The sequence below is a fragment of the Podarcis liolepis genome (assembly GCF_965112155.1).
Source record: "Podarcis liolepis genome assembly, chromosome: 6".
Lineage (NCBI taxonomy): Eukaryota > Metazoa > Chordata > Lepidosauria > Squamata > Lacertidae > Podarcis > Podarcis liolepis.
The window spans coordinates 32,254,390-32,281,871 of record NC_139559.1 but is presented as its reverse complement, the minus strand read 5'-3'; the positions used below and the strand labels follow the sequence as shown (position 1 = coordinate 32,281,871).

The 27,482-nt window shown below is 42.3% G+C and overlaps 2 protein-coding genes across 10 annotated transcripts in view; one reads left to right on the top strand and one right to left on the bottom strand.

Annotated features, from left to right (window-relative positions):
• Positions 1-3,221: 3,221 nt before the first annotated feature.
• Positions 3,222-8,769, top strand: MYOG (myogenin; the record flags this gene model as incomplete). The annotated part of the gene is made up of 3 exons (XM_083508695.1): positions 3,222-3,776; positions 6,625-6,706; positions 7,837-8,769. 3 exons carry the CDS (start codon positions 3,222-3,224, stop codon positions 7,956-7,958), a joined length of 759 nt encoding a protein of 252 aa, XP_083364821.1. The 3' UTR covers positions 7,959-8,769.
• A 1,389-nt stretch (positions 8,770-10,158) lies between these two features.
• Positions 10,159-27,482, bottom strand: part of PPFIA4 (PTPRF interacting protein alpha 4) — a 107,034-nt gene continuing 89,710 nt past the window's right edge. For 5 of the 9 annotated variants that reach the window (XM_083508456.1, XM_083508458.1, XM_083508460.1 and 2 more), the window contains 7 exons: positions 26,809-26,984; positions 25,715-25,812; positions 24,928-25,103; positions 24,140-24,208; positions 15,321-15,498; positions 14,390-14,486; positions 10,159-11,369 (listed from right to left, as the gene is read on the bottom strand). In XM_083508456.1, coding sequence (XP_083364582.1) covers positions 14,428-14,486; positions 15,321-15,498; positions 24,140-24,208; positions 24,928-25,103; positions 25,715-25,812; positions 26,809-26,984 — 756 coding nt within the window. In that variant the 3' untranslated portion in view covers positions 10,159-11,369; positions 14,390-14,427. Of the gene's footprint in view, positions 11,370-14,389; positions 14,487-15,320; positions 15,499-23,200; positions 24,209-24,927; positions 25,104-25,714; positions 25,813-26,808; positions 26,985-27,482 lie in introns of those variants that run through there. The other 4 variants (XM_083508457.1, XM_083508459.1, XM_083508462.1 and 1 more) reach the window with 2 other exon arrangements.

Here is a 27,482-nt window from a genome sequence, read left to right as displayed (position 1 = left end):
CGTAAATCCAGCACTGGACAAGATGAATCTCTCATAGCTACTTCAACTCCGGTAATGGAACAGCTTCCCCCACCCTACCTAAGGGCAGCAGGCTAGTTCAGAGAGTGTTCAAAGCTGTGTCTGGGTGATATATGCAACTCTGCCCTCCAGTAGAGGTGAGCGGCTGCGTGTGTTCAGTGGAAGAACCATAGCTCAGTGGCAGGGCATCTGCTTTGTGTACAGAAGGTCCCAGGTTCAATCCCCAGCATCTCCAGCTAGGGCCAGAAAATATCTCGGCCTCAAATCCTGGAGGGTTGCTGCCAGTCAGTGTGGTCAATACTGAGCTAGATGGACCAATGGTCTTGACTTGGTAGGTAAAAGGTAAAGGTAAAGGACCCATGGATGGTTAAAAGCAGGCTTCGTCAACCTCGGCCCTCCAGATGTTTTGGGATTACAATTCCCATCATCCCTGACCACTGGTCCTGCTAGCTAGGGATCATGGGAGTTGTAGGCCAAAAACATCCGGAGGGCTGAGTTGAGGAAGCCTGGTTAAAAGGTATGTTGCTTTGTTCCTATGAATAATATGAAGGGGGGACTGCTGCCACTCCTCCTCAAGCCAAGGCATCTGCCTCACTCTCCCTTTGTATCCAGGCTGGCCCTGAGACGACAGCAAAGTCCAGTGAATTACACACACAAAATGATGATGACTTGTAGGGAAGGCCAGAGCTCCTATATCTGTATAGAAGAGAGAGTTTTGACAGGTTGCCACTATTGTCACCCTACAGCGCGATGACATGAATAGGTTGCACTTGTTGAAATTCCTTGGTTGAATACAGCCAAAATTTCAAGCGAGGGAGAGGAACGCATTCTCAAACCAAGGATATTTGTGCTTTGTTTAAAATTAAACCTAAGATTCTGGTCTTGTTCGGCAGCTCAGCTATGAACTTCCAAAAGGGGCCCAGACTTATCAGATGAATCATAGGCTGGTTTGATGTCTAACTGTGAAGAGGCAAACTTGAAACATGCGAGCCATCTGCCCAAAGTCCCTCCCCAGTGAGCTTGTGGGCTGAGAAATGAGAATAAAATAGAAAGTCCCTCCCTACTGGTAGGGGGATGTTGAAAGGGAAAATATTATCACATTTTTGGCTGACATTCTTTCCATTGACCAGTCCCTTGGCTGGTATTTGGCCTAAAGGAAGGCTGTACCCAGATGTATGAGCGGACAGGAGAGACTCTGACAGTTCACTCCTATGCATGTTGACTCAGACGTTAAGTCCCACAAAGTTCAATGGGACAGACTTCCTAGTAGGCATGCCTAGGCTTGCAGCCACAGACCTTGAAAGTGGCCAATGGAATAATGTGGGGAGCAACTGAAAAATAAAAGCTTGCTTTGGATCGTAGTATAGCAGCTAGAATGCTGGGCTTTTGAAAGAGGGGGGAAGACTTGGGTTCAAATCCCTGCATGGCTGTGAAGGTCACTGAGTGGTTTTTGTGCAACTTGTTGCCTTGTAGGCTAAGGGTTACCGGTATATCCAAAAGTTAAAGTCATTGACTAGTATACTTATTTGCACCAGTGGAACGTTCTTGTGCAAGAGAATGCATAAGCAGTTTGCTGGCAGCTTCATTGCACAATAGATTGCACTATCATTGCACAATGAGTTTCTGCTAGTGCTAGTGTTGTGTTGGATTCCTCTGTTGTGCCACATAAAAACTCACTTGTTCACTAACCCTTGCACTAGTGGACAAAGAGCCCTAATCTACCTCTCACAGGGTAAAATGAGAGAACCACACACATTCTTTCTGAAGCCCAGCTGGCACTGCCATTGACATTATTCCAGCACCAAGGTAATACCATGCTATTGACTTAAGCATTTGGGTGGCATTGACTTCCATTGTATTTGTTCTGCTTATGTTGATTCTTACTGCTGAGGATTGGGATTTAAATTTATAATCTAATCACCATCATAAATATTCAGTATGAATGTTTGTGATGGTAAGGTTGTATGTTGTTATTTTATGGATTGTAACTCTCCCTAAGATCATTTCATATCGGTTGGGTTGGAAATTAATAAATAACTGCAATGTCTTAAGAGCCATGGAGGCAAGGGGAGGGTCAAATGATGCTGAAATACATAACCCTGGTCCCAGGCACATGAGGCAGCCACTTAAGGCATCTCATAAAAACAACAGAAACCAACCACAATGTAGTCAAACAAATGCCAATATGAAATACTAGCGGCACCAATATAAGCCACCAGAATGAGGTATTAGTGCTTTTCCTGCAAACATCTTTACTGCCTACCGTGAGGTGATACTGACTCAGGCATATTTCCCCACAGAGGCTACTCTGCCATCTATCTGCCACTACTGAGAAGGGTCCTCTTCCATATATGTGTTCAGTGAAGCTGAAGTTTCTAGGCCACATCCATGGGCAGCCCCACAGAGAACACATGACAGGATCCCAACCCTGGTAGTGACAAGGGCGTTAATGACTTCTTGCCTTGGGTTGCTGTTCATCACCTTTTTTCAGTGGACACAGGCACCTCAAGCTTTGACCCAGGTGCCATGATTAGGGTGGCCATCTCTATAGGCAGAAATTCCCTGCCCCTCACAGTTACCTGCGAGACAGAAAACCAACAAGTGGAACTTCTCCAGCAGTGTTCAGAAAGGGGCTTCACCTGTTGACTTTCAGCCTCTCACACTGCTGTGATAAGGACACACGGTTTCTATTCATAAACAGGTGGTGCAATGGTAATTATGCCACCTGAGCCAAGGCAGAAGCAGAAGTGTTTGGCAGGCAAATGGCTCTTCAGCTCAGGAGCAGCTTTGGAGCTGCCTTTGTGCCTGTCCCTGCGTTGCTGCTGTTCAGGAGGGCCAAGAGGCCTTGCGACTGGCAGGGAGCAGTAATTGAAAGCAGCAGATGAGGCAGGAATGCTGTGCAGAGCTGCCAGCTCAGGGAGCCGACTGATCATCAAGATCATTGTAGGAGAGCAAGTGAAAATAAATCCAATGGGGCCGTTGTTTGAGAGGCGGCTGGGCTTCTCTGGAGCACATGCCAGCTCCCCCACCCCACCCCCTTCAGCCACACAGCACTACCCCAACCAACAGACTAATCCCCACAGGGAGAGTACATGAAATCAGATGGACAAGTTTTGATGCGAAGCAGCAGCTTAGGGCAAGCTCAGGTTTCCTGGAGGTTTGCTATATTTATCTCCATGATTTAATGCCCGCACAGGGTTTAAATGCCACCAAGCAGTTGGTGCGAGGAGCCAGAGTTTCACTCCCTGACGCAGGCTCTGCCTTGCCAGACGCTCACCATGGAACTCCTTGAGACCAACCCTTACTTTTTTGCAGACCAGAGGTTTTACGACGGGGAAAACTACCTGAGCCCTCGCTTGCACGGCTACGAGCAGACGGCCTACCAAGAGCGAGCAGCCATGACCCTGTGCCCCGAAGTCAGGGCTGGCTTAGAGGAGAAGGCCTCAACCCTGCCAGACCACAGTCCCGGCCAGTGTCTGCCCTGGGCGTGCAAAGTGTGCAAGAGGAAAAGCGTCTCCATCGACAGGCGCCGGGCTGCCACCCTGAGGGAGAAGCGCCGGCTGAAGAAGGTCAACGAGGCCTTTGAAGCTCTGAAGCGCAGCACTTTATTGAACCCCAACCAGCGGCTTCCCAAGGTGGAGATCTTGCGCAGCGCCATCCAGTACATTGAGCGCTTGCAAGCTCTGCTCAGCACTCTCAATCAGCAGGAGAGGGACCAGCGAGAACTGCGCTACTGCAACTCCAGCACCCAAGCGGTGGTAAGTGCCAGGGGAAGGGTACGAGCGAGCGGTCGCCATCAAGCATAAGAGCACCCACGCCACCGTCCGACTGTAGGAGCCAAATGACTACTCTACTGGTCGCTCTTACTGAATGACTATTTCGGCCCATGGACATAGGAATATAGGAGTTATACCAAGTCAGATAAATTATCCATTTAGTTCAGTATTGTCTACACTGACAGTCAGCATTTCATGCAGGGGGCATCTCCATCCCTACATAGAAAACCTGGGGACCTTCTGCATGCAAAGCAGAACTGAACTATGGCCCTTCCACAAGAGCACCCAGCAAGATGTTCCTAATTTCTAAGTTGGCAGTGAATGCCAGCTTTTCTAGTTTCAGTCATTGGCTCCTACACCATACCTATCTTGCATAGAATACATATATTTTGTGTTAGCTGTATCTTCGCAGGGAATAGCAGGCATCATGTTTCCTTACATGTTTTCACCAGGGCTGCTTTTCCACTGGAATTCAGTTCCAGCAGCTCTCAGGTGGGCACTATTGCCATTGTAAAGAGAACAAATGAGGTGTTCGTGGTGAGTTCTGGAACCTTTTTTCCTGGAAAAAATTGCACTGGTTCTCACCATTTATGCAGCCTAAGGTGATTGTAAAGCCAGCCTGAGAATTGATGCAGAAAAGTCAGCATGGACTGGAGACTCCACCCGCCCCCTCCAAGTGAATTTATCACAGTGGGGGAAAGAGTTATTTTAGTATAATGTTGCCATATAACATTGGTTGAGTTATAGCCTTCATGTTCTCAGCATGCAGTGCTAGTGGATAACCTGCAGGAATATATTATATTTCTTCGTTGTGTTTCTCCAAAAGTGCAGTTGTGGCTACCTTGCTACATCCCACTTACAATTAAGTACCATTCAGCTAGTTATTGTCTACATAGAAGATGGGAATAAAGAGCAGAACCATGACTGGTGAACCCCTTGTAACCAAAGTGACCAGCATACAGGACTTTATTCAACAGATGACAATTCAGAAGCGAGTTCTAGCATATGTGCCAATGAGAAAGTATGGCTGGGGGTGGGGGGGAGCTTTGATAGCTGGACACCTGTCGAGTTCAGATGGGTTACTGGGTCTCCATTTAAAGATGCACAAGGGCATTTGGGTACAAACCTGGACCTACAGTCCAAAGGGGACAGAAGAGGCGATTAAAAGGTGAACAAATGCTTTAGAAACATTACTGAGTTTCTCTTCTGAAGCTTCCCTGTAGCTGAGGGACTTGCCTAGCTCCACCTTTCAGGGCATCCTTTTCAGGATCTAGATCTTGCTACACATTTTGTTTCATGGTCTTCTTGACATTGACATGTAAACATCAATAATGATGGAATGCAGAGGTGGAGAATATTTTTATTTTTACAGCTTTATTATTTGTAAATGTGATCTTTGCATGCGTTAATACTATTATTCATTTGGAGCTGCACTGTCCTTTCCAGGCTGTGACACTTTATGGTTTACATTTTTTATTTTTGCTATGTCTGCACTTAAAAAATAATAATACAGAAATCAGGAAGACAGCTGTTGATAAAAGAAAGAAATGTGTGAAAGCAATTGTTCTTCCTGTCTTCTGAAAGCTGTTTCACACTAGCTGCACTCTGAAACCAAAGCTGTAAACTTCAGGGCTGGTTGCAGCTTATACTGATCTTCCCCTTCCATTGTGTTGAGCAGTAACCAGTGTTTTGATGTCTGTTGATCAATTTCAAAAAGGGTTTGGGAGGAACAGCACTAGAGAATTTTTGAGGTATTTTGCAACATCTAACAGTTCTATTTAAAAAGCAGGGTGTCTACCTCCCGGTCTCTAAGAATAAGAAAACTAGTGTTTTGCATGGTCACCTTTTAAGCCCAGGAAATTCCCAGCTGTTAATTAGTTGCAAACAGAGGATAGCTGCACTTCTGTTTACTAGCCCTGAAGGATTCCTTGTTTCATACCTGGAAAATTCTCCACACATGCAAATCTATCCTCCTTACCGCAACACAAAGAATGTGGTGGCCAGGCATAACTTGATTGTTGTGTGGGATATGTTGTGAAAATCAACAGAACTTCCCCTTTCATATCTGCCTCACTTTGCAAAACGTGCCCTCTGGCTCTGTTGGAGTAAATTAAACACTCATCCATGAGCAGTAGTTTCCTTTATTTTTAAGGTCAGAGAGCAGCATGGCTACCCCATCTTCTTTCAAGCTACCTTATCATTTCAGGAGTCTTTACTTTTTGGAGGCTGCATGCTCCCATATAGCACAAAGCCGGCTCTGGAATGCTCATCCAGACTGTTTTGTTTTTTTTAAGAGAGAGTAATGAACAGCTGCATACTACCCACCTGCCCCCCCAACTCACATGCACACAGCATGGCTGTACACACATTGCCATTGAGTGAGGATAAGCTACTGTACTGCTGGCTCGGAATTCAGGTTACAGGACTTTTTCCCCCCAACACACATTTATGGCACTTCTTTAATTATGCAGACACAAAGCAAAAAGAACAGTGGGAACATCAGTACCACATGCTATAAACTACATCATCATCTCTCACACACACAAACACACACACACACACAAACAATAAGCTCATGCACACACCCCAATCTAAACTCCAGGGGGATCCTGTATACAATGCCATTTCACTGCCTTTAGGACTTTGTCAGTATTTTCAATCAGACAGCTGAGAGACCATTCCTGGCAAAATAACAAATAAATTCCATACAGGATGCTAAAAGGACAAAAATAACTTTTGAGAGTTAGTGAAGGAACAAATGCAAGGGCACATTCCTAACGGAGATCCTTAAATGTAACCAATCCTAACAGCCTCCATCTTCCAATTTCAGGTGACTAGTGACCATGGATCCAGCAGCACCTCATGCAGCCCTGAATGGAGCACCCAGCTAGACTTTAGCACTCATCCTGGAGGTAAGCAGGAAGCCTTGTCCAATGACCAATTCCTCTTTGGAGGTTCTGCCCTGCCATCAGCCAGCACCATCACTCTCAAGTGCTCCTTCCAGGCTTTTCTGCTCTCTCCCCTCCACCTCTCTAGGCATATTCCTGATGCCTGCTTCCAAGGTCCTAGAGGTAGGAAAGCCACACATAGTGATGAAGCTTCTGAGTTTCTAAGCACAGGTATCCCACAATGTTGGTTGATCATTAAACCAATTTGTCCCCAAAACCTCTATCCATAATTGCTTTTCCATAAGCAGTTGACATCCAATATAAAAATCCATTGGTCTATCAAGATGTCTCTTTCTCCCTCTGATCTGAATCAGCTTTGATTTAAAAAAAAATCAGAATTGAGAGACCATTTGATTAGGAAGAGACAAGCTGATGGGCTTGACGCCGTTTGTCCCCTGATAGAGCACGTATTTTTTTGGAACCTGTCTGTTCTATATTAAAATATACCATATCATTCTGACGGACTTTCAAAGGTGTCTACCAACAGTTTGATGGGATAAAAAGCTCTGCAAAAGTATTGATACAGTTGTACACCATTGCTAAAGTACAACAGGAAATTAAAAAACCAGAGCAATAGCCCAAACCAAAAGTCCCAGGATTCATTTTTGTAACCATGCAGCGGAATGTCATCAAGGGCAGAGGATCTTTCCGCACCTTATATTAAAATTAAAAACATTTTAACTTAAAATGAATTTTTTTAATAACCATGTTTAATAACATGCTTCTTAAATTCCTGCCATTGTACAAATGAATAGAGTTTCTTCTGTAATTAGAAATCAGAGGAAATTCAAATGAACTGGAACAGAATCCTTTCTTGCAGGTGCAATGGATGCTGAGGTGTACAAAAAATGGGGTTGGTGTGCTTTAGCCTGCAATTGAGTATCATTAAATTTAGTATGAAGGTTGTGGGGTGGAGTAGGGGGGAGAGAACACATCCTTCAGACAGAGAGAGGCATACACAGCACTAAGCTACATTCCACAAATAGTCTGAGCCTTTATTTCCCCCCACCTAGGATTCCCTCTACCCTTGTTCAGCAGCAACCAAATTCTCAGAGAAAGCCACCTGCTTAAGGTCACTCTCTTGTCCTCCGCAGATCATTTGCTGAGTGATGATTCTTCCGAAGACCACAATCTTCATTCGCTGTCTTCGATTGTGGACAGTATTGCTGTGGAGGATGTGGCCGTTGCGTTCCAAGAGGAGAGGGCTCAGAACTGAGGATCCAGACAGTGATGTCCATCTCAGTCTTTCTTTATTCAAAAAAAACCCCCAAAGTCATTACCCGCAGATTGTAGGGTAGAAGAAACATGATACTAGGACTTTACAATTAAGAGAAGTTTCTCTGCTCTCCTCACTAACACTGGATGATGTTCCAAAGGGGGGAAAGTTCTCCTTCCCAACTAACACTGGATTTTTTTTTTTTTATTTCCCATGCCAAAGTCATAGACTTTAACCACTGAAGCAACTTATCCAATTCCATACACTTGAAAAGTGGTTCTTTTTTCTTCTGCTTTCCCCCAGCCAGAAGCTAGCTAATGAGAGAGGGGCCTAGTAATTTTCATAGTCTGCTTGCTTTCCAGAAAGGAAGGGTATCATGGCTTTACTGATAAGCTTATGGATCTCATTTCCTCTGGAAATTGGGCTGGAGTTGACTGATCAAAGCATTCTGATGTATTACTGGGAACACTAAATGTGTGAGAAATTACACTCCTGTGTAAAGGAAGGATTCCAGTGTGGCCTTTATTCTTTCTTCCGTTTTTGTAGAAGTTTTGTTTCTTTTGGGGGCCAATGGTCTTTTTTCTAAAGAAATGTGGGTGTGTGCAAGTGTGTATTTTTTTATTTTACTTTAAAAATACTGTCTGACCAACTTCTTTTGGCAGTCTGCAATTTCCAGGCCCAGAAGCCATATAAAATGCTGCCTCTGAAGTCTTTTCTACTGTGTGAAGTTGCTATTTTTTTGTATTTTTGCTAACTTATTGTGGGATTTCTTTTTTAAAAAAATAAAGGATTTTTTTGTTTGAATTTCTTTTGAGATTGTGTGGAAGAGTTTTGGTTTCCTATGGAAGTCTTGAATCAAAGTAACTGAAATGTATTGGGCAATATAACTTTGTGGTCTTTGCCCCCTTCTTACTATAGTTGATGCCTGGCCTCATTCATTCCATCGGAACAAAGCAAAATATGCTATGCCGTACCAAAGGGGCAGTACACATATATCCCAAGTGTCAGACACCCAGCTAACACCAAGTATTCGCTACTGTCGTGGACCCTGTGACAAACTGCTCAAGGTTTACTTTACCTGAACAGACAGCAGAAGGAGAACATAGCCATGGAAATTTCCCTTTTTCCAGCAACTATTCTGAATTTTGTTGTTCCTCTACATTCATAAAATGGAACTCTCAAGAACTTCCAGGGACATAAAAGCTGATCCCTGCAAAAGGAGGGAAGTCCAGCCACAATTTCCAGTGCTACCTCTTGCAAGAGCATAAATGCTCAAGCATACCCTGGTTCTATGCGAGAAAGTAGTGATTGGATTTTGGGGTTGCTCTGTGCATTTGTCTACCAAAAAAAGAATCACCCTCTTTGATCCTATTTCATTTCTTGATACTTTGCCATTCAACCTATGTTGTAATTATCTCATATCTCTGTACTGGATACGATTAGATCCATCAAAACCCAGTGTAAAAAAAACAACAACAGCAAAATTGCCCACCCTGTCATTTGTTTCTCTGCATGAATTATAAAATTAAGAGCTATACTGCATCAGATCAAAGGTCCACCTAGTACAGCAATCTCTTTTCCACAGTAGCCAATCTGATGTGCATTGGAGCCCTGTAACTCATACACATTCCTCAAGTAAATCTTTTTTTTTGAGAGTATCCCTGTATTTAAATGTGCTTCAGCTATTGGATGTCTAGGGGTCAACTGCCCATGTCTGTTATATGTACTGCTACGGGATCTACATATGTAAGATCAACACAAAGGGTGTGCGCCTTGTGAAATCCCAAAAAAGGAATCGGTGCATCCAAGGCCCCAAAATGTTCTGTGCACACGGGCCCTTGAAACACCCCTGATGCAGATGCCAAAAGAATAACATCATTACATCTTCATTCCCTGGGCCTGCCAAGGGACTCCTAGATGACTGGGTCTAAAAGCTTCTGACTGGCATGCCTTATTCAAGTAAAGAGACTACAGTGAAAAGGTGGGTGGCTTTGGGCTTTCCTTACTTCTCATCCCACCCAGACATAAGGATGTAAGATGGTGCTAGAATGCTCCATCAAACCATAGGAAGTGTTCAGTCAACTAGTGGGCCAATTAAGCATCATCATGCCAGATATGGCTCACATGCCACCAGTTACCACAAACATCGTGCCCAGAGAATCCGCATTAATGCAGAAGAGAATTATGAATCCACCGAGCCTTGCTTTAAAATCAGATTTATTGGAACACACATACACCCATTCCTGACTTTTTTTGCAGGGTTTGGAATCCATGCAGTACCAATAATATGACAAAAGAAAGAGGTTGTTGATATAAAGGGATCACTTACTCTTTAAATTAAAAAAATATTTAATACTGTATTAGGCAAGTTGTACACCAAAAAGACATTGCAACTGTACAGTCTCTTGGATATTGCACTTCCAAACAGCACGGTATGAGTATAGGGCATTCCAGCCACCAAGAAATACCACGTCAGTAATAAGAGGGCCACACTAGGCAAAAGGCAGCATGAGGAGACAAACGGATCCTACCCTAGAAGGAAGAAACAGCTAGGAACCTTTTTGGATCACAGGCTATCTGTAAATGCAAAGAGAAGAAAGGGGAGATTTTCTGTTTGTCTACAGGGAAAGATAAGAGCATTTACTGTTTACCCAACAGAGATCTGAGGACATCACTTGTACTCCCAGCGTCAGATTTCATTTCATACATGACAAAGGGACCTGGAAGACATACAAACTTGTTTGGTAGCTACTCTCTCCTTTCCACCAAGCACCTCCATGCCCTGCTTTCAGCCCTGGCCCTTTCACATCAGAGGAACAATACTGCCCATTGGCAGACGTTCCTTGTTGCCTGTGGCATGGTGGGCATTCCCAGCAGAAATGCCTGCTGCTGCACTTGTGGGAGAGTTCAGAGCTGGGTCTCCCATAGTCTCATCATTGCCTTTATCTCCTTAGCGATTGTCTTATTGGGTCCGAGTTGTACGGTGGGAACAAGCAGCTACTGCTGCTCTCAGGCATATTGGCAAAATGAAACACAGGCAGATAATGGTGCAGGGACTGCTGCAGACCAGTATTAAGGTGCTTCCATGTCTTACCAGACCTACATCAAGATCACTGCATCACACACAGTGGGGAGAGAGATGTCTGTTCTCTTTCTCAGTGAGAGCATGTCTAAAGCCAAGGGAACGGGGGAGATAAATGGGAAGCCACAGATATAATTGGGGTTTAAGGACACCAAACAGGAAATCAGGGGTTGTGTACAAGCAGGAGGAAGAATCTTCTTTTGGCCATGTGGCCTGAAATGGTTGGCCTGTAGCTTCTGTTCTTTGGAGCCAAGGAGCAGGCACAGTCTGGTCTCTGGCCTAATCTCGGAAAGCAGCCAGTGTATAACCATACAAGTAGTGGGAATGTGCTGCAAAACAAAAGGGTACAAAGTCTACATTAAACATGAAGGATACGATGCTGTGGCAAATCTGCTCTGTGCCTGTGCTCCTCCTACGACTATTCACTAGTCTGGGTGAAAGATTAGGCATTCAACAAAGCCCCAACAGAAGCAAAAAGGCCCAATGCTCCAAGCACCTGTTTGCATGGAGCACCTAAGAGGGTCAGAGAAAGGTTGAGAGAATCCGCAGTTTGAACACCCCACCTCTGCCAGGTCAGGAGATCCCACTGAAGCTGCCTTGCTCAAGAATCCTCAGAATCCTGATGCTGGTAAACTGCTGTTCACCACCCTTTAGCACAGATTTAGAGTCCACATGGATCAGCATAGAAATAGCAGAAGCTAGACACAAGGCACAGTCATGGCTGATCCATGGATTTTGACTGTGAGACCCACAATGAACATGGCCAAGTCTGTTCTTGTCACTGGAAGCGTCAGTGCTGATGTTGCCTTGGGGAGAAAGGGATAAACTTTGCTATCTTTATCCAACAGCTGTCCCCTTCATTTCTATAGATGCCTCTCCAGCCCCTATTCAGCACATTCCTCCTTCCTCCTCCTCTTTGTTAGTATGATCCATTAAGGTTTTGCCGACACTTCAGTCACCGGAATTTCTTGGTTATTGAGCTTACAGCATGCAACTAGACTAGAAAGTTTCCTACTAGGCAGGAAACGGCTTCTATAATAATCTGAAGGAGAAGGTATCCAAATGGCTCAACTGTAGCAATTTCTCTGCCAGTAAATGGGCCCTGCCTACAAACACCGTAACTATTAAACCAGTCTTGGAGGACAGCTTTTTTAAAAGGGAAGCAGTTTCAACAAAATGAAGCTTCTGTTGGAATAACAGCTTGATAGTCGGGCTGAATATATTGACCTAAAATTCATATGTGGGCAACTTGTGGCTCTGTAAATAAGTGTTGGATTACAACTCTCATTATCCCTAACCACTTGCCATGTTGTCTGGGGCTGATGGCAATTTGGATTTAATAATACTGACAGAGCCACAGGTTGCTCGTCCCTGGTAGGTAGGTAGATCGGTGCATCTGCTAGGCAAGATCCAAGATGTTTTGTCATGTCCTATCAGTTTCTACTATATATTCATGTTATTGATGCTTTGAATTATAGTGCTGGAGGAGACTCTTGAGAGTCCCATGGACTGCAAGAAGATCAAACGTATCCATTCTTAAGGAAATCAGCCCTGGGTGCTCACTGGAAGGACAGATCCTGAAGCTGAGGCTCCAATACTTTGGCCACCTCATGAGAAGAGAAGACTCCCTGGAAAAGACCCTGATGTTGGGAAAGATGGAGGGCACAAGGAGAAGGGGACAACAGAGGACGAGATGGTTGGACACTGTTCTCGAAGCTACCAGCATGAGTCTGACCAAACTGCGGGAGGCCGTGGAAGACAGGAGTGCCTGGCGTGCTCTGGTCCATGGGGTCACGAAGAGTCGGACACGACTAAACGACTAAACAACAACAACAACATTCATGTTATAATCCTATTCTTCCTTTCTTCCAAGAAACTCAGAATGACATTTTAACTTCACAGTAAACCTGTAAGGCAAATTAGCTTGAGGGAGAGTGACTCCCCCAAAGTCATTCAGAGAGCTTCAGAGCTGAGCACAGAATTACAGACAGGTTTTCCAGATCATAGACCAACAATATATGGTTCTCTGCTGAATCAAACACATCTAAAAGTAATGTGTGAACTCCATTAAAGTTTTAGAAACTGTGCACAATATTTTTTTCAGAAGCTATACCCTCTACCATCAGGAATATCAGCCGTTCTTCTTCGTACAGAACCTGGGTGGCCAACAATTAAGCCAAGAGTGGACAGCACTCAATCAAGTATAACAAAAGAACAGCTACTATGGCAATTAAGTTCTTTCCTGCACTGTGCTATATAGAATTGGGTGATAACCAACTCTGGAAAACAGCTTGTCAATATGTTTTAGACGATTATTCTCTTCCAGAACTGAGCTCTGCATTGACCTGAAATAAGTATCAACTAAGGGATTGGCTCTTCTGGCAGAAAATGTTTGGTTTCTTTTGAGAGACAATAATAGCTTCATAACACACAGAGTGGCCCTCTATGCATTGGCTGCTCTCTCTCTCTCTCTCTCTCTCTCTCTCTCTCTATATATATATATATATGGAGGGGGGAAAGGAGTTAGATAAAATTGCTATAAGTGGTTTTGGTGATTCAGAGGTTTAATCTGAAATCAAGCTAGATTTAAGCTTGGTGTCTCTCCTCTCTTTCTTCATGGCTTATTTTATGGGCTCCATTTGTCCACTTGTCTTTGCTTTCTATTATTTAAATGTTGGATTGCAATATCTCTGAAGAAAAATGTGCCTGTGCCTTATTGCCCTACAAAGAGAGGCCACTGAAGCAGTACTGGATGTTTGGTGTGCATTGAGAAATCACCTATAACACATGCTAGAAGTTATCGCTGTGCTAACAACTGCTTCTGCAAACACCAAGACAGAGCTAAAGTGTTGAAGCCCATGTTTGTTGTTGTTGAGACTAGGGTTGTTGAATGAATAAATCTGGCACCCTTAGTTGATACTTATATGATGTTTGTTTGCTAATGTGTGGTGTGCTATGCCTAATAAAGGATTTTGAATTGAATTGAAATCTGGCACCCATCAGATATATAACAACTGTGCTGGGTCCTCTGGTCTGACATGGACTAGAGGAAATTGTGAGGTCTGACATGGACTAGAGGAAATTGTGGGGTGCTGCAGTTCAAACATGGGAATACAGCACAATCTCCTGTGCAACTTCTTTTGTCATGATACTGACTCTCACACATATAGCACAAAAAGCTGAACTGGTGATACAGGAAGCTTCCCTGCAAGTGATTTTAGGCAGACAAGAAAAATTGTGTTTAGAAGCCTGAAAACGGAGAAATTGATTTCTGGTTTATTTCATTAGTTTCTGGAAGTTCTCTAGACTACTGAGAATATAGCTGCTCTACCCTAATTTCTACACTTACCTGGGCCCTGGGCCAATGGTCCCATTGGAAACTGAATCTCAGCAGGAATATGTGCGAACTGTGGATGTCTCCAGCCTTTGGGACCCAGATGCACCAACTGCAAACCATTTAGCAACAACACATAAAAAGCATGCAATTAGTGAGATCAGAGCTCTCATGCAAAGCACACCATTAAACCCTTGGTTCCCTGTTGCCTGACTGCCTAGCTTGGCTTATTACAAAGGTCAGGAGCAATTAAAGTCAATTAAGCAAGTTTAGTCAGTTAAAAAGTACTAACTAATGTTTTTTAAAAGGCATGAAAGTGTAGCTGCCTAACATCAGAGGAATATAGCTTCAGAGCTCAATAAGAAATAAAATTTCAGACCACTGAATGACTAAATAGACAGGAGTCTAAAGCAGCCAAGGGTGCTATTCATGGAGCAGAACTGGAGGGAGAGGAGTTGTTCTATTATGTGAGGGTGTAAATTCTCATCAGCTGGACACCACAAAACAACATACCCGATTTGCAAGGTCAGATCCTTGAAAGGTCCTTTCTTCCAGACTGATTAGAAACTCATCAAAATATACAAAATAGCTTTCTCATTTATCTTTTCATACCTTCATCTCTGGGCTAAAGCAACTAAGCAAATCCCCTGCATGAGATTCAGAAAGGGATAATCTTGGTGAGATCAAATGGGACATCAACTGTCTATCTAAACTCTCTGATACCAGCATCAGATGCAGGGAGTACAAGAACCAAAAGTAAGGTCCATATGTAGTCTGGGAAGGCAAACCATGTTAGAAGTCCAATTAGTAGTTACAATCTTATTCAGGAAAACAGAGTGTTGGGCTTCTTATCATCAAAGATCACACGCCATGCAGCATCCAAACACTTGGTGGTTTGAAACTGTCTTATTCATCTGTCATGAACAAGAGCAAAGCTCGACCTTACCTTCTGGTGGCATTTTTTTCGGTGGTGCTGAAGGAGGTGGAAGGGGCACCAAGGAGGTCACTCGGAACCCTGCTGGGAGCGTCTCTGCTGATCCGCTGAGCATGCTGATGCTGTGAAAGTCTCGGGGGCGGAAGCGCTTTCGCCAGGAGGGAGTTCGCCGAAAAGTCTTGTCATCACCCTGTAAGGAAAGAAAAGATTATACCACATACCAAGCAAAGCAATCAGCTAGGCCTTCCTCAGGGAGAAGTAGTAAGTACGGGCATTTGTGGAAAGGAAAAGACTCGTGCAGGTCTCTTATGCTACTGGAAGATTGGCAAAGTCTGAAAAACATTGACAGAGAACTCATTGAAGGGAGTTGGGCTGGTTCAGACCAGCTAGTTTTCCTGGGTTTGGGGCATGCCTCTGAGGCAACATCTCTCTGAATCTTAGCTAGCAGCACTGGCCACTGTGAGCTGTCCAAGGTACTGACAAGCTGCCCTTTGCTCTGTCCTGCTTTCCTGGCTGGGATCAAGCAGAGTTGACTCTGACTGGATTACCCATTTTGCCATGATCCTGCTCTTTGGCACACAACTTCTGTGCTATCAGTCAGTACCCTGGCATCAAACTGGCCTCCCCTGAAACTTTAAGACAAGACTCCACAGTGCACATTTTGTTTCCTGCAATTAATCTTCCACATACTGGTGTATATCTGTTCTTAATTTGCTCAGTGTGCCATGCTGAACCCATGTTTCTTCTACATTTTGTCCACTGACTGAATCTTCATTACCAAATAGGCATGTTGATAAAGTAGGTTGTGTGATTGCTTCATTATATATCCACCTCAACTCACATAGACTACACTGATGCAAAGGGTTAAAATGTGGTATTGTAATAAATTTGGATTCAGTTGCAAGCTAGGATTTGGATGAAATAATCACTCACTTCTATATTTCATGCTGAACACAGCACAAATCAGCTCAATGAAATTGTGTGAAAAGGCCTTCAATCTCCTTTTTATGGGGTCAAATAGTACAAAAACCTCAGCATTCAGTAAGAAATCTCTCAAGGATTATATTCTAATTTTCTAATTGAGTCGCATACTTTTCAGAAATTGGCTCTATTTCCCTATGGAAACCATCTAGAAATTTGGCCATCCTACAAAGTGGGATAATGACGTTAACAATATACCAATAGTGTATAGCATTTGTCTTGGTCAAGTGATAATTCTATCTCAGATACAAGGAAACTTAAGCAGAACACAGTTATGGAAAATTAATGAGAAGCCCTTGGGGGCTTTATTCTTTCCTTCATTCACTGACAAATACTGAGATGCTGATGGTGATTAACAGAAATATGAAAGAATTCAAATTTACTTCAATTTGCTTCAAGTAGAAATAAGAGTTGACTTGCCAGAATAACAACAGTAGATGTTGTTTACTTGAAATGACCAAATCCCTTTCTTAAGTACTTTCTAATCCGGTGTCAAAGTTTCTCATTCAGTATCAGTTTTTTAAAAATGTTTGCCTTGAGTTTTCTAAACCCAGATGTTTCCCTCTTAAAATTTTAAAAATTCATCACAAAAGATGATTTCAGAGTGTGATAACCCAAAGAAGATTGCCCAGCGTCATTCCTCATAGCCCCTTATTTTCTTCCTTTTGAAGTTTCCTAATTGTGACCTCTAAAACAAAAATATTGCATATTGCTAATGGTAAATAGGTTGTTTAAGTACACAGATAGCTGCTGAAGATTCAAATTCAGAGGTAAAATTAAAACACCTCATTAAAAGAAATATATTCATTTTTAAGGCAATTAAAGCAACTGGAATGCTGTACACAAAATGGAAAATAAATCTAAAAATCTCGTCATCCTAATGGGATGGGGCCAATAACTGGGCTTTGAATTAGTCCATTTCTAAAATCATTTAGAGCCTAGGAAACAGACTGCTAGCCTCTCTAGACTCCAAGCACACGACACTAGTTCCGTGTTTGCATTGATGGCTCCCAAAATGCATTTTTACAATAGAAGTCAATAATGTTAAGCTGATGAAATCTTAGCAATCATGACCAATATTCTCTCACATAAATTGTACAGGTTTCACAGTTCAGCATCCAGAGCTATTCCCCCTGGCCTGTCACTAGCCAATTTCTGACTGGTGAATACCAATGGTGATGCCACACCTGTGGAATTCTCCCTCTAGAGAGATCAGAGGTGTTCCCATTTTTTTAAGGCACAAGAACATGTTTATTCTACAAGGCATTCAATGATCGACTCTATTTTTATTGCCTTCTGTTGGTTCCTAAAGCTACTGGGTATTCTTAGTGTTTTATTTGATTTTTGATATTCTATTCTATTGCTGTAAGTAGCTTTGGGAAACTTAGCCAGAAAAGCCAAGTATATAATAGCTTAAATAAATAAATAAATACAGGCCAGGGTCTTCACAAGTTCAGAGCAAAATTACCATTTCCTTATCATTCTTTATTTTCTGAAAAACAAAGACCTGCCTTTCCCAATACAAGCATCCTTGAGTATTATGGTCATCAACAGAGGCCCTTCTGCTCTCTGTGAGGAGGGAGTGGACTTTGTCAGTGGCTGAATCCAGGCTCTGACATTCCCTGCCCAGGTAAGTCTGCCTCATTGCTTCTTTGATGGCCTTCCACCGCAGTGTGAAAGCCTTCTTTCTTATATCTTTAGTGGCTTAAATGAAACCTGTTTTACTAATTTCAGTGGTTATTCTTATGGTTTTACCAGCTCATCATTGGCTGCTTTTCTAGTTAATAACAGTGCATTCCATGTTTTCATTGTATTTGTAACTTTTTTTTACTGCGTGTGTATTCTTATTTTAGTTAGCTGCCTTAGAATAAATGTTTTAAAATTTAAATTCATCTCCAGTTGAAAATACCACGAAATTGGTTGTTATTATGGAATGGACTAGTACTATGAGATGCAATATTACGCGAGATACATTCTCTCCCTCTTCCAAAAGGGAGGAAGTCCCCGTAATGTACTCTCTCTAGCTACTTATTTAAAAACACTTAAAAACTTTAAACCAAACTCTGTATATGGCATTGCCATACTCCCTTCAAAACTTCCATGCTCATTTTTTTTCCAGCTGTATTCAAAATGGCAACAGCAGAACAGCTTTCTGGGTGGCTTGACCAAACAAAATGCAATGCCCACTCCTTCACTAAATTATTCCTTTAAATTATGGGTGCTCAAGCTTTGAATATGGTATAACTCATGTTCTACACTTTAAAAAACCTTGAAGTAGATCAGAAGTGGGCAATCATAGGCCTAATTTCAAAAGCCCTGTGCAAGTGACTTGTTCAGGCCTCTGGAAAGTGTGATCTGTCTCTCCCCAGCAGCCTACAGAGTAGAAAGGGGAGAGAGGAGTGTGTGTCAGAAAACGAGAAAAAGGGTGGCTTTGTCCACTTTTGGCTCTGGTCTCACTCATCACTGGTTTTAGCCCTGCCCAGAGAGTCAGCATGCAGTCCCCCTAAATTATCCCCATGTGAATGCAGCTTCTGACAGAAAGGAGTTTGCCCATCCCTTAAGTAGATTAATAAATGCCCCTCAAGGTACATAATACATTTATTCTCCCTGGACAGACAGTTCAGTCAAGAGTTGGGGAGAGAAGCATTAGTGCCTTAGGAAGCCACAAGGTTAGTAACTTGATTTTGAAGACAGATGAGGGACATTTACTGCCTAGGCAGAGTCCTTTAAGGATGAGCAGAGTAGTCTGCAGCTCCAGTGCTGCAGCAGAGTCTCCTAGGGAGAAGGAAACACAAGATAGCACTGTGCTAAGTGGGCTAGAGCAGGGGTTTTGTTCCTCCTAAGTAGGGCATATACATGCTACTGGATGAGCTCTATGGGATGAGAATTGGGGCACAGTGTTACAATGGCTCCAGCGCTATCTACAAGACCAGCATTGGAAGAGTTCTTTTTAGACGCCAGGCAGTTATGCTAAGGAGTGCTGCAGGGTACTATTTTAGCTCTAATACTAGAGGATGAGGCAATGTGGAGCATGATGCTATCAGCATGCTGATGATACTCAGCACAGTTTCTTCATTTCAGAATTAGGGGATTCTGTGCCTGAATGCTGCTGTGGGCTAGCTGTGGAAAATAAACTGAATTTGAGTCCCAGAAAGATGAAGGTGCTCTGGACACGTGGTCTCAGTTTCTGAGAAACTAGTCAGCTGCCTGCTGTAGAGAGGGCTGCACTCTGAAACTATGTAGTCTAATGGGGATCTAAGCTTTGTCACTAGAGGCGTAGGCAGCCTCGGTGCACCTTTTATCAGCTCCAGCTGGTACAACAGCGGTTGCCATTGATGGACTGGGATAGCTTGACCACAGTTGTCCAGGCACTGGTAATTTCAAGACTGGATGACTGCAATGCACTCTACATGGGGCTTCCTTTGTCCTTGAATTTGGAAGCCACAGTTAGCAAAGAATGTTGCAGCATGATTACTGACAGGAGACCTTATCAGTATATTATAACACTGGTCAAAGATCTGCACTGGCTGCCAATTTGTTAGCAGAACAAATTCAAGATATTACTGGCAATATATCAAGCTGCCAACAGCTTAGGACCAGTTTGCTTGAAGGATCACCTTACCCCATTTGTGCCCATTTGACCACCCAACTTTTATATGTGCTATATAATGTCTGTTCCACACTTGCGACGAATTAGTCTTTTACTGAGGCAGTACCTAAGCTCTGGAACTGACTGCTTATTAATATCAGGCAAGCAACTTGGTGGTACTGTTTTCAAGACAAGCTAAAAACTTTTTTCTTTAGGAAAGCCTACCCAGACATGTATTTTTATTATGTGAACTCAGATCTTATTTATATAATTTGATCATTTTATTATGTCTACTTGTTTTTAAAGTCTGCTGATATTTTCAGCAGTTTCTTATGAGTATTTTATACTATTTGATGCAAACCTCTGAGAGATTTATTTAATGTTTAATTGAATGGTGTATAAACCTTGTTGAATATGAACTGATGGGGACCCTGTGATCATGATCTTCATGTGCCACCTCCACCAGAGGTCCAGAGGGTGGCAACACAAAAATAGGCTTTTTCTGTGGTTCTTCATTTGTGGAATGCTTTCCTCATGGAGGGTCACCTGGCACCATCATTATCTATCTTTAAGTACCAGGCAAAACCTTTCCTCTATAACCCGGCCTTTGGCCTGTAACTATCACTCCACCTCAGATAGTAGAAATTGGGTACATGGAGATCAGAGTATCTGGGGGATTTCTCCCCTCTAGCCCATTCCCATTGTAGCACAGAGGATTGAATGTTGGATGTGATGTGGTCAGACCTGGGTTCAAATTCTAGCTCAGCTACAAAAACTACAGAGTAACTTTGAACCGGTCACACATCCTCTGTCTTATCCACTGCAAAGAGATAAAGTGGCATACTTCCCATATATGCTGCCTGAGACACTGGGGGAAGGCTTGTTGGTTTATACACCACCCTTCAGCAATGATGCCAAATGAAAAAAAATGAGATAAAATGCAAGATCAAAGTGACAGCATACTAAACTAACAATACATTTAAAAGCCTGGGGTTTTATTTTAATTTATTGGTTTTTTAAAAACTTCCTTCTGGGACCAAAAAGGTAATGGGTGGAGTTCACCTAACCATGTGCAAGGGGCTTTTCCTCCATATTCCCCCCAAAATTAGTTCTGGAGGGAAGTCAAGAGAACCTCTGAAACAGCATGGGAGGGGAGGGGCTATTGTTCCATCTGGCAAACTGAAATGCTTGCATAGACAGAAAGTTCGTAATACTGTGATATTGAATTCCTCCCAATTGCAAAATTCAGGCTGGACTACAAATAGTGCATACAAAGCATGTGCTCCTATTCTGGGCTAAAGTGTATTAGTTATGCTGTGATAGCCAGATTATTTGATTTCATTTCTGAAGTGGAGATTATGGGTCTCTATATAGTAATTTGCAACATACTTACCAGTACTGAAGCTCACAGAGATCTGTGTGCTTACCTGTATATCACTTAGAAACTTCCTCCATCTCCAAAGATTTGAAGGTACAGAATCCATTGCATCTGATTGACAGAACCTCCCCTCTATTGTGGAAAGTTGAACATACCATCCTATGTGTCCTCTCTTCTCCTAGAGAATGTTGCTTCTTACTTTATGATCTGCTTAACATCACCTGCCCTGCCATTAGGCTGCACTCAACCTCAGGTAGTAGATTGTGTAATTTCATTAAATGGTTGTAAATTCTTGATGATATAGTTTATTATACATCTACCCACTAGAGGAAGTTTGGATTTTCTGCCTTCAAAACTGACACTTTTGTGAAAATAAAAGTGTGCATAGTAATGATGTCTGAAAGTGGCACAGTACTCAATTTTGCTTCAGTTACATGAACATTGAATCTGATCTGTACACCAGTTTCCATCATGAGTAATTGTGACAAAATAAAGCTATTGCCTTCCAAAATTGTGGTGTACATAGTGTAAATATTACCTGCACAGAGATTATCTCTCTGTAGAAAAATGTTGCTTTAAAGATTAAGCCACTGGTATTTCCTCACTCTGTAAACAGTGGATCACCCCTTTAGAATGAGTAGATCCTCAAAAGGGTTTTTATTTTTGATCTACATTTTGCATATTATGAGTGCTTTAGAAGCATCAAAAACACATATACATTCCTCAGGGCATGTTTTATGGATAGTCTATGTGATAATCTTAGTGTCAAGATGACTCTACATGAGAAAGTAGAATAGCTTGCAAAATCTTATGAGTGCAAATGTTGAAGTGGAATAAGAATCACTTGAAAAATAACTCCAAAGTACTCCAGAATATTCAGCCCATGCAGGAAGTGGTACACTGCAACTAGTGCTACTGATTTTTATGAGGACTAAGTCACAAAAGGATATATTGCCTAACTCACATACAGATAACTGAGCGTACCTCAGATTTTATCCTAAAGCAGCCGAATGCAGTTATGGATAATAAGGATGCACCATCAAGAGAAACAGGTTGACATAATACTAGGTAACCAGTACGTATATATACCAGATTTTTCTTCTTGAACAGAAAATAGTTTTCAGCTTTGGGGAACCATTTGAATAATTTCTATTCCACTTTGAAATTTTAGGTGGTAATATTCATCATCTAAACTGGAGGTCTTCAACCTTGGGTCCCCAGATGTTTGTATGTTTGTTTGTTTATCTATAATAGTATTCCTATGCAACCAACATTTCAGTGAGGTAAATGCGCATGCAATGCTCAGGTGTGTGCCAGTTCTTTTCACTTGATACATTCCCTTCCTGAAAATGCAACAGATTGCTGGCGATATCCATACCTTACCCTTTTCCTAGAATAATGCTTCGCTTAAGAGTTTCTTCGCATAAATGGATCATTTCATGCATTACACTGAGGAAAACCCTCAGGCTTACACTCAACAAGCAGCTGCAATCAATCCAAGTTCCGTAAGAAGTATACCTGTGCACTACTCACGCTTTCCCCATGAAATAGCTAATTTCCGGCCAAAAGTAACTCCTCTTGGTAGAAGATGTGAGGGGAGGGCAAGTAAGTGTTTCGCTTTCCCTTCTGCCTCCCCATGCTGCACTTTAAAACTCCCCCTACTGCCCTTTGCTTTAGAAGAATTTGGCATGACCTGTGTTAGGATGCACTACTGTCACCTATAGCTTTGTGCTAGGATCACTGAGGGAACAGTTAGTGTCTTCTATCGTTGCACTAAGCACTCCAGAAGATACTCCATCCTCCCTCCCATATCCCTTCCTCAACTATGTCTGCAAGATGTGTGTTGATACGATCTTATAATGATTATTTAAAAGGCTCAGCCAGAACTGGCAACTACATCAAGATGTTCACAGATCCCCAAGTTTAAAGAAACCCTTCAATATATTTCCAGTCCAGTGTTTATAATTTATTGACTGACCAATACAGATAACTTTGGTACACCAAGCAGTGTGACAGTGATTCACAAAGCATACAAAAAGGTTGTACTCCACAGAGCAGTGTGTCTGTGTAAACTCACTTCTGTTACAATAGTACGAGATCATGCTGTTGACAGGGAGAGCAGCTCCTCGCCTCATGGGGTTTGGTTCACAAGAAGTTATGACAAAGGAGGGCTAGGAGGTCCCAGCTGAAGGTAGGAGTGTTTTCAACATCACTGGTCTTCAGAGCTTTGTCCAGAGCAGTATGAAAACATGATTCCTACTACTTAAGGGAGTAGATTTCAGATAGTCCACAGGCTGAGCTTTTGTCTATCAACATACTTACACCATTTTGACTAGTGGGATGGATTTAAAATGTATGAAACCATGTTGCTGCTCAGATTTTAGTTTACAGTCCTATTCGACTGAAAATGGTTTATGGTAAAATGAAATAGGAACATTCATGCAGGGATGGTATTACATTTCCTAAAGGAAAGAAGAGCAGGTTTGTTGGAGCCAATGCACAAATGAATGGCAAGCAGAATTTCCTTGCAGATTTACAAAAAAAAAAAAAAGTAAACAGCATAGGCTCTGCTAACACCAATCATTTCTCACATAAGAAGTGAGAAGGCAGCCTGGGTTCCAGCAATTCTCACAGCAGACAATTTCATTACAGGGGATCCTATACCTGTCTGCAAGTTGAAATCTCTCTGGCTTACCAAATCCACTTGCTCTCTTCATGAACAGAATTTCAGCACTTACAATGTTCCTTCACAGAAGATAACTGCACTGCCAGTCCTACTTGCAACACTTCTCTTGCTTCATCAGTTTCTTAGCCAACAGTATGGGCCCAAAATTTCTCAAATTCCCAGCATGTTTTAGTCAGAGGATAGTACTTTGTACTCACATCGTCAAGCCTCCTATCAGTGCCCAAGGCAAGCAGATTGTTGAATTCTCTCTCCATCACTTGTCGTGCCTGCAAAAAACATTAGATAAGCCAACAAATAGTTGTCTATCAAAACAAAAACAACACTAACAGTGCTGCCAAATTTCCAGTCATAGTAAATGAAATATTTCTTGAAAGTTGCTTTCTCTCCATGGAAAGGGCTATTGCCTTTATGTCCTGTTTGTAGTCTTCCCAAAGCAGCTGGTTAACCACTGTGGGGAAAAGGATGTTGAACTAGATAGACTTTCTGCCTTGTATGCAGTATGCACTTTGGGGCAAGTCATTCATTTCTCAGCTTCACTAGTTTGCCTTCAGTGAAATAGATGTTGTGCTGCTGCACAATTGTAGGGCCAAACAAGTGGCTGATGCTTGCAACTTCAATCCCAGCTCTGTAACTTAGTTTGTGGTGCAGGACAAATCACTTGTCTCCATCTATTCCAGAAATTTGTTTTTAACAGTGCCCTGACAAATGCCTTTGGGAAGCTTATAAACAGGGAATGAAGACAACAGCACTATGTCATTCTGCCTTGCCAATAAACTGGGTGGCCGGGGTCTTCCATAGGTGAAGTCAGTAGGAACAGTGTTGGGGGGAAATCAACCAAATGAGGCATGTAGGGGAAGTAACTTAGCAGGGAAACTTGTAAACTCATTTTTTGGAGATTCCAGCTGCCACTAATAAAAACACATCCAACTCAGATCTCTTTAAGAAGAAACATATAATGGTCATCCTACAAACATCAGTTTCCTACCTGAGTATTCTGAGTGGGTATTTGTAACACAAGTGCCAGACTATTATAATCAAAATTTTCATCCAATGCTATGAGGGCTCCATGGACTCCACTCTCAACAATATTGTTTGCATACTCTCTAAGCCCAATAGACTGAATCCAGTGAATTACTTGATCATTGGTCCAAACCAACACATCTAGAAGGAAGTGAAGCCATACATTCAGGACAAAACACAACAATATTTAAGTCCACATAAGTTGGTTAAGAAAAAATAGAAAAAAGCACAATGACTGATATATTGTTTAAAATTTGCAATGGAAGCCACAAGATCAAAAACAGACAGGTTATAGCATTTTCCTAAGCTTGCACCTATCAGTCACATTGCCCAAAGTGTAGCAGTCTCATTTGTTCACATTATCATACACCAAAAACAGAATGGTCAAAGCTCTAGCATTGAAGGAAGAAACCCCAGAAAGACAAAATTAAAATGCAGAACATAGAAGGCTGGTGCCCCAACCACGTAGTAAACATGAGCCAACCAATAAAGATAAATCCACAGAAAACTATAATGAAGAAATGCAGGTACCATCTGACTGAAACAGTTTTTCAGTGGCTGAAAAGCCTCTAGAAGTAATAGAAGTAGAGGAGATGCCAGCTTCCCCTTCTCTGCAACTGACAAATGCTGAGTTTGTAAAACAGCACTGATGATGCCTCAAGAAAGGGAAGGCAAAATGGCATCAAGAGCTCAGTCTCATTGCCTTGTTCCTTTGAAGTCTGCCACAAGCAGATCTCTTCATTGTTACCTACCTTTGATTTCATGCTGACTTTCCTCCCGCCTCCTCTCCAGCTCTTTTCTATCATAGTTTAGTCTTTTCAGGCACATGATACCATACTGCAGGCTTGTGCTGCAATGATACAATACAGCACTTATTTCAATGCATTTCAAACCAAAATCTTACTATTTGAAACATCATTTATTATATTTAATTGCAGCAATTATAACACACTGTGGGGAGGTTTGCAGCACTTGTGCCATGCCTCTGTGAGTCCTTGAAGGCTCAACCAGTGATAAGCAAGGTCTGAAGGTCTGTCTCCTCTCCCAGTGGACAGAGATAAAGCACAACTGTTGAGGGAGAGGTGTGGAATTGAGGGGGGAAGGAAGGAAGGAAGGAAGGAAGGAAGGAAGGAAGGAAGGAGAAGAAAAAGAAGCAGATGCAGGGGAAGCCCCACAGCATCTGGCCCTATTAAGAGCACAGTCAGGCATAGTCAGGAAAAGAAGAGAGTAGCTCCTTCTGTGTGAGTGTTGCAGATTTCCAAAAGCCTGACAGGTTTAAGGAGGGTGGCAACCACAAATCCTAAGAATCAAAGTGCTCTGGACAAAGTGCTAAGACAGTGCTCTGGACTATTCAGCAGGGATAATCCTAACTGTGCCATCTAATTCCACACAAATAAGGCTTGAGAATGCACTGTAACCATCTCAGATCGCTATATAAACCACACAACGCAAAATGTGTTTCTGTCCACCCCCTCCCCAATTACTTATGCTAACAGGGGAAACTCTTCACATCTATTTCCAAAGGTTTTGTTGCTGTTTTTTAAGTCTGTGGCAAATATGCATAGCAATATATTGAAGTTTCATTGCAAATGATAACCACTGCACTCATCTCCTCTTCTGATTTAAGTATATTATAACATGCAATTTCCAATACATATAGTAAACACACAAACCAACCTCAACTTCATCAGTGTGCTTCACTCCAAAAGAATAAACTGTATGTTTAGGTGAGATAAATTCAGATGGGGGCGGGACAGGAAATGAGCACATTAAACCATTCTTAAATTGGTTGCAAGAAATTCTAGTTTCCTGGGATGAAACAATAACCCTCCAAGAATTTGCTTACCGGTGGAAACTGTCCACCATCTTGAGGTGCACTCGAAGATCTTTCTTAGTCAGATGATCCAGCATTCGTGCATCCACAAGACACTCCATGAAATAGCTGCGATATTGTGGGAGACCCAGACTAGGAAGCCATTCATTCCCTATCCACTCATGATTCATGTCCCCATAAGCCAATGTCTTTGAAAGTAAAGAAGAAGAATGTAAGAGCAGGTCCCTCAGAAGCATTGACAGAATCCTATTGGGAAGTCTCAGTAATGTAATTTAGAATAATTTAATAAAGGTACAGTAGTCTCATGTCTTGGATTTATGTTGATTGTTCATTGATGCCTTGATAATATATATACACTATTGTGTGTGATAAGGATTATCACAAAGATATTCTCATATTGTTGGTGATACCACAAGTTGTCTGGAATCAACCAGTGTCCTAAATATTGCATATCTTGAAAACCTTAATCATGAATAAGGCATACATAATCTGTGCTCCATTTTCAGCCCCTTGGGCAGAAATATACCACAAAATATAAGGAACAAAGCTGCAAAGTACTGTGCAGGGATCCTTCCTTACAAGCTCATTTGGATGCAGTGGCTTCTGGATCCTGCTATTAAGTCTAAAGACCTAGGGCAGTGGGCTCTATTATACATGCTTCCCACTGAAGCCAGTTAAGCCGTTCC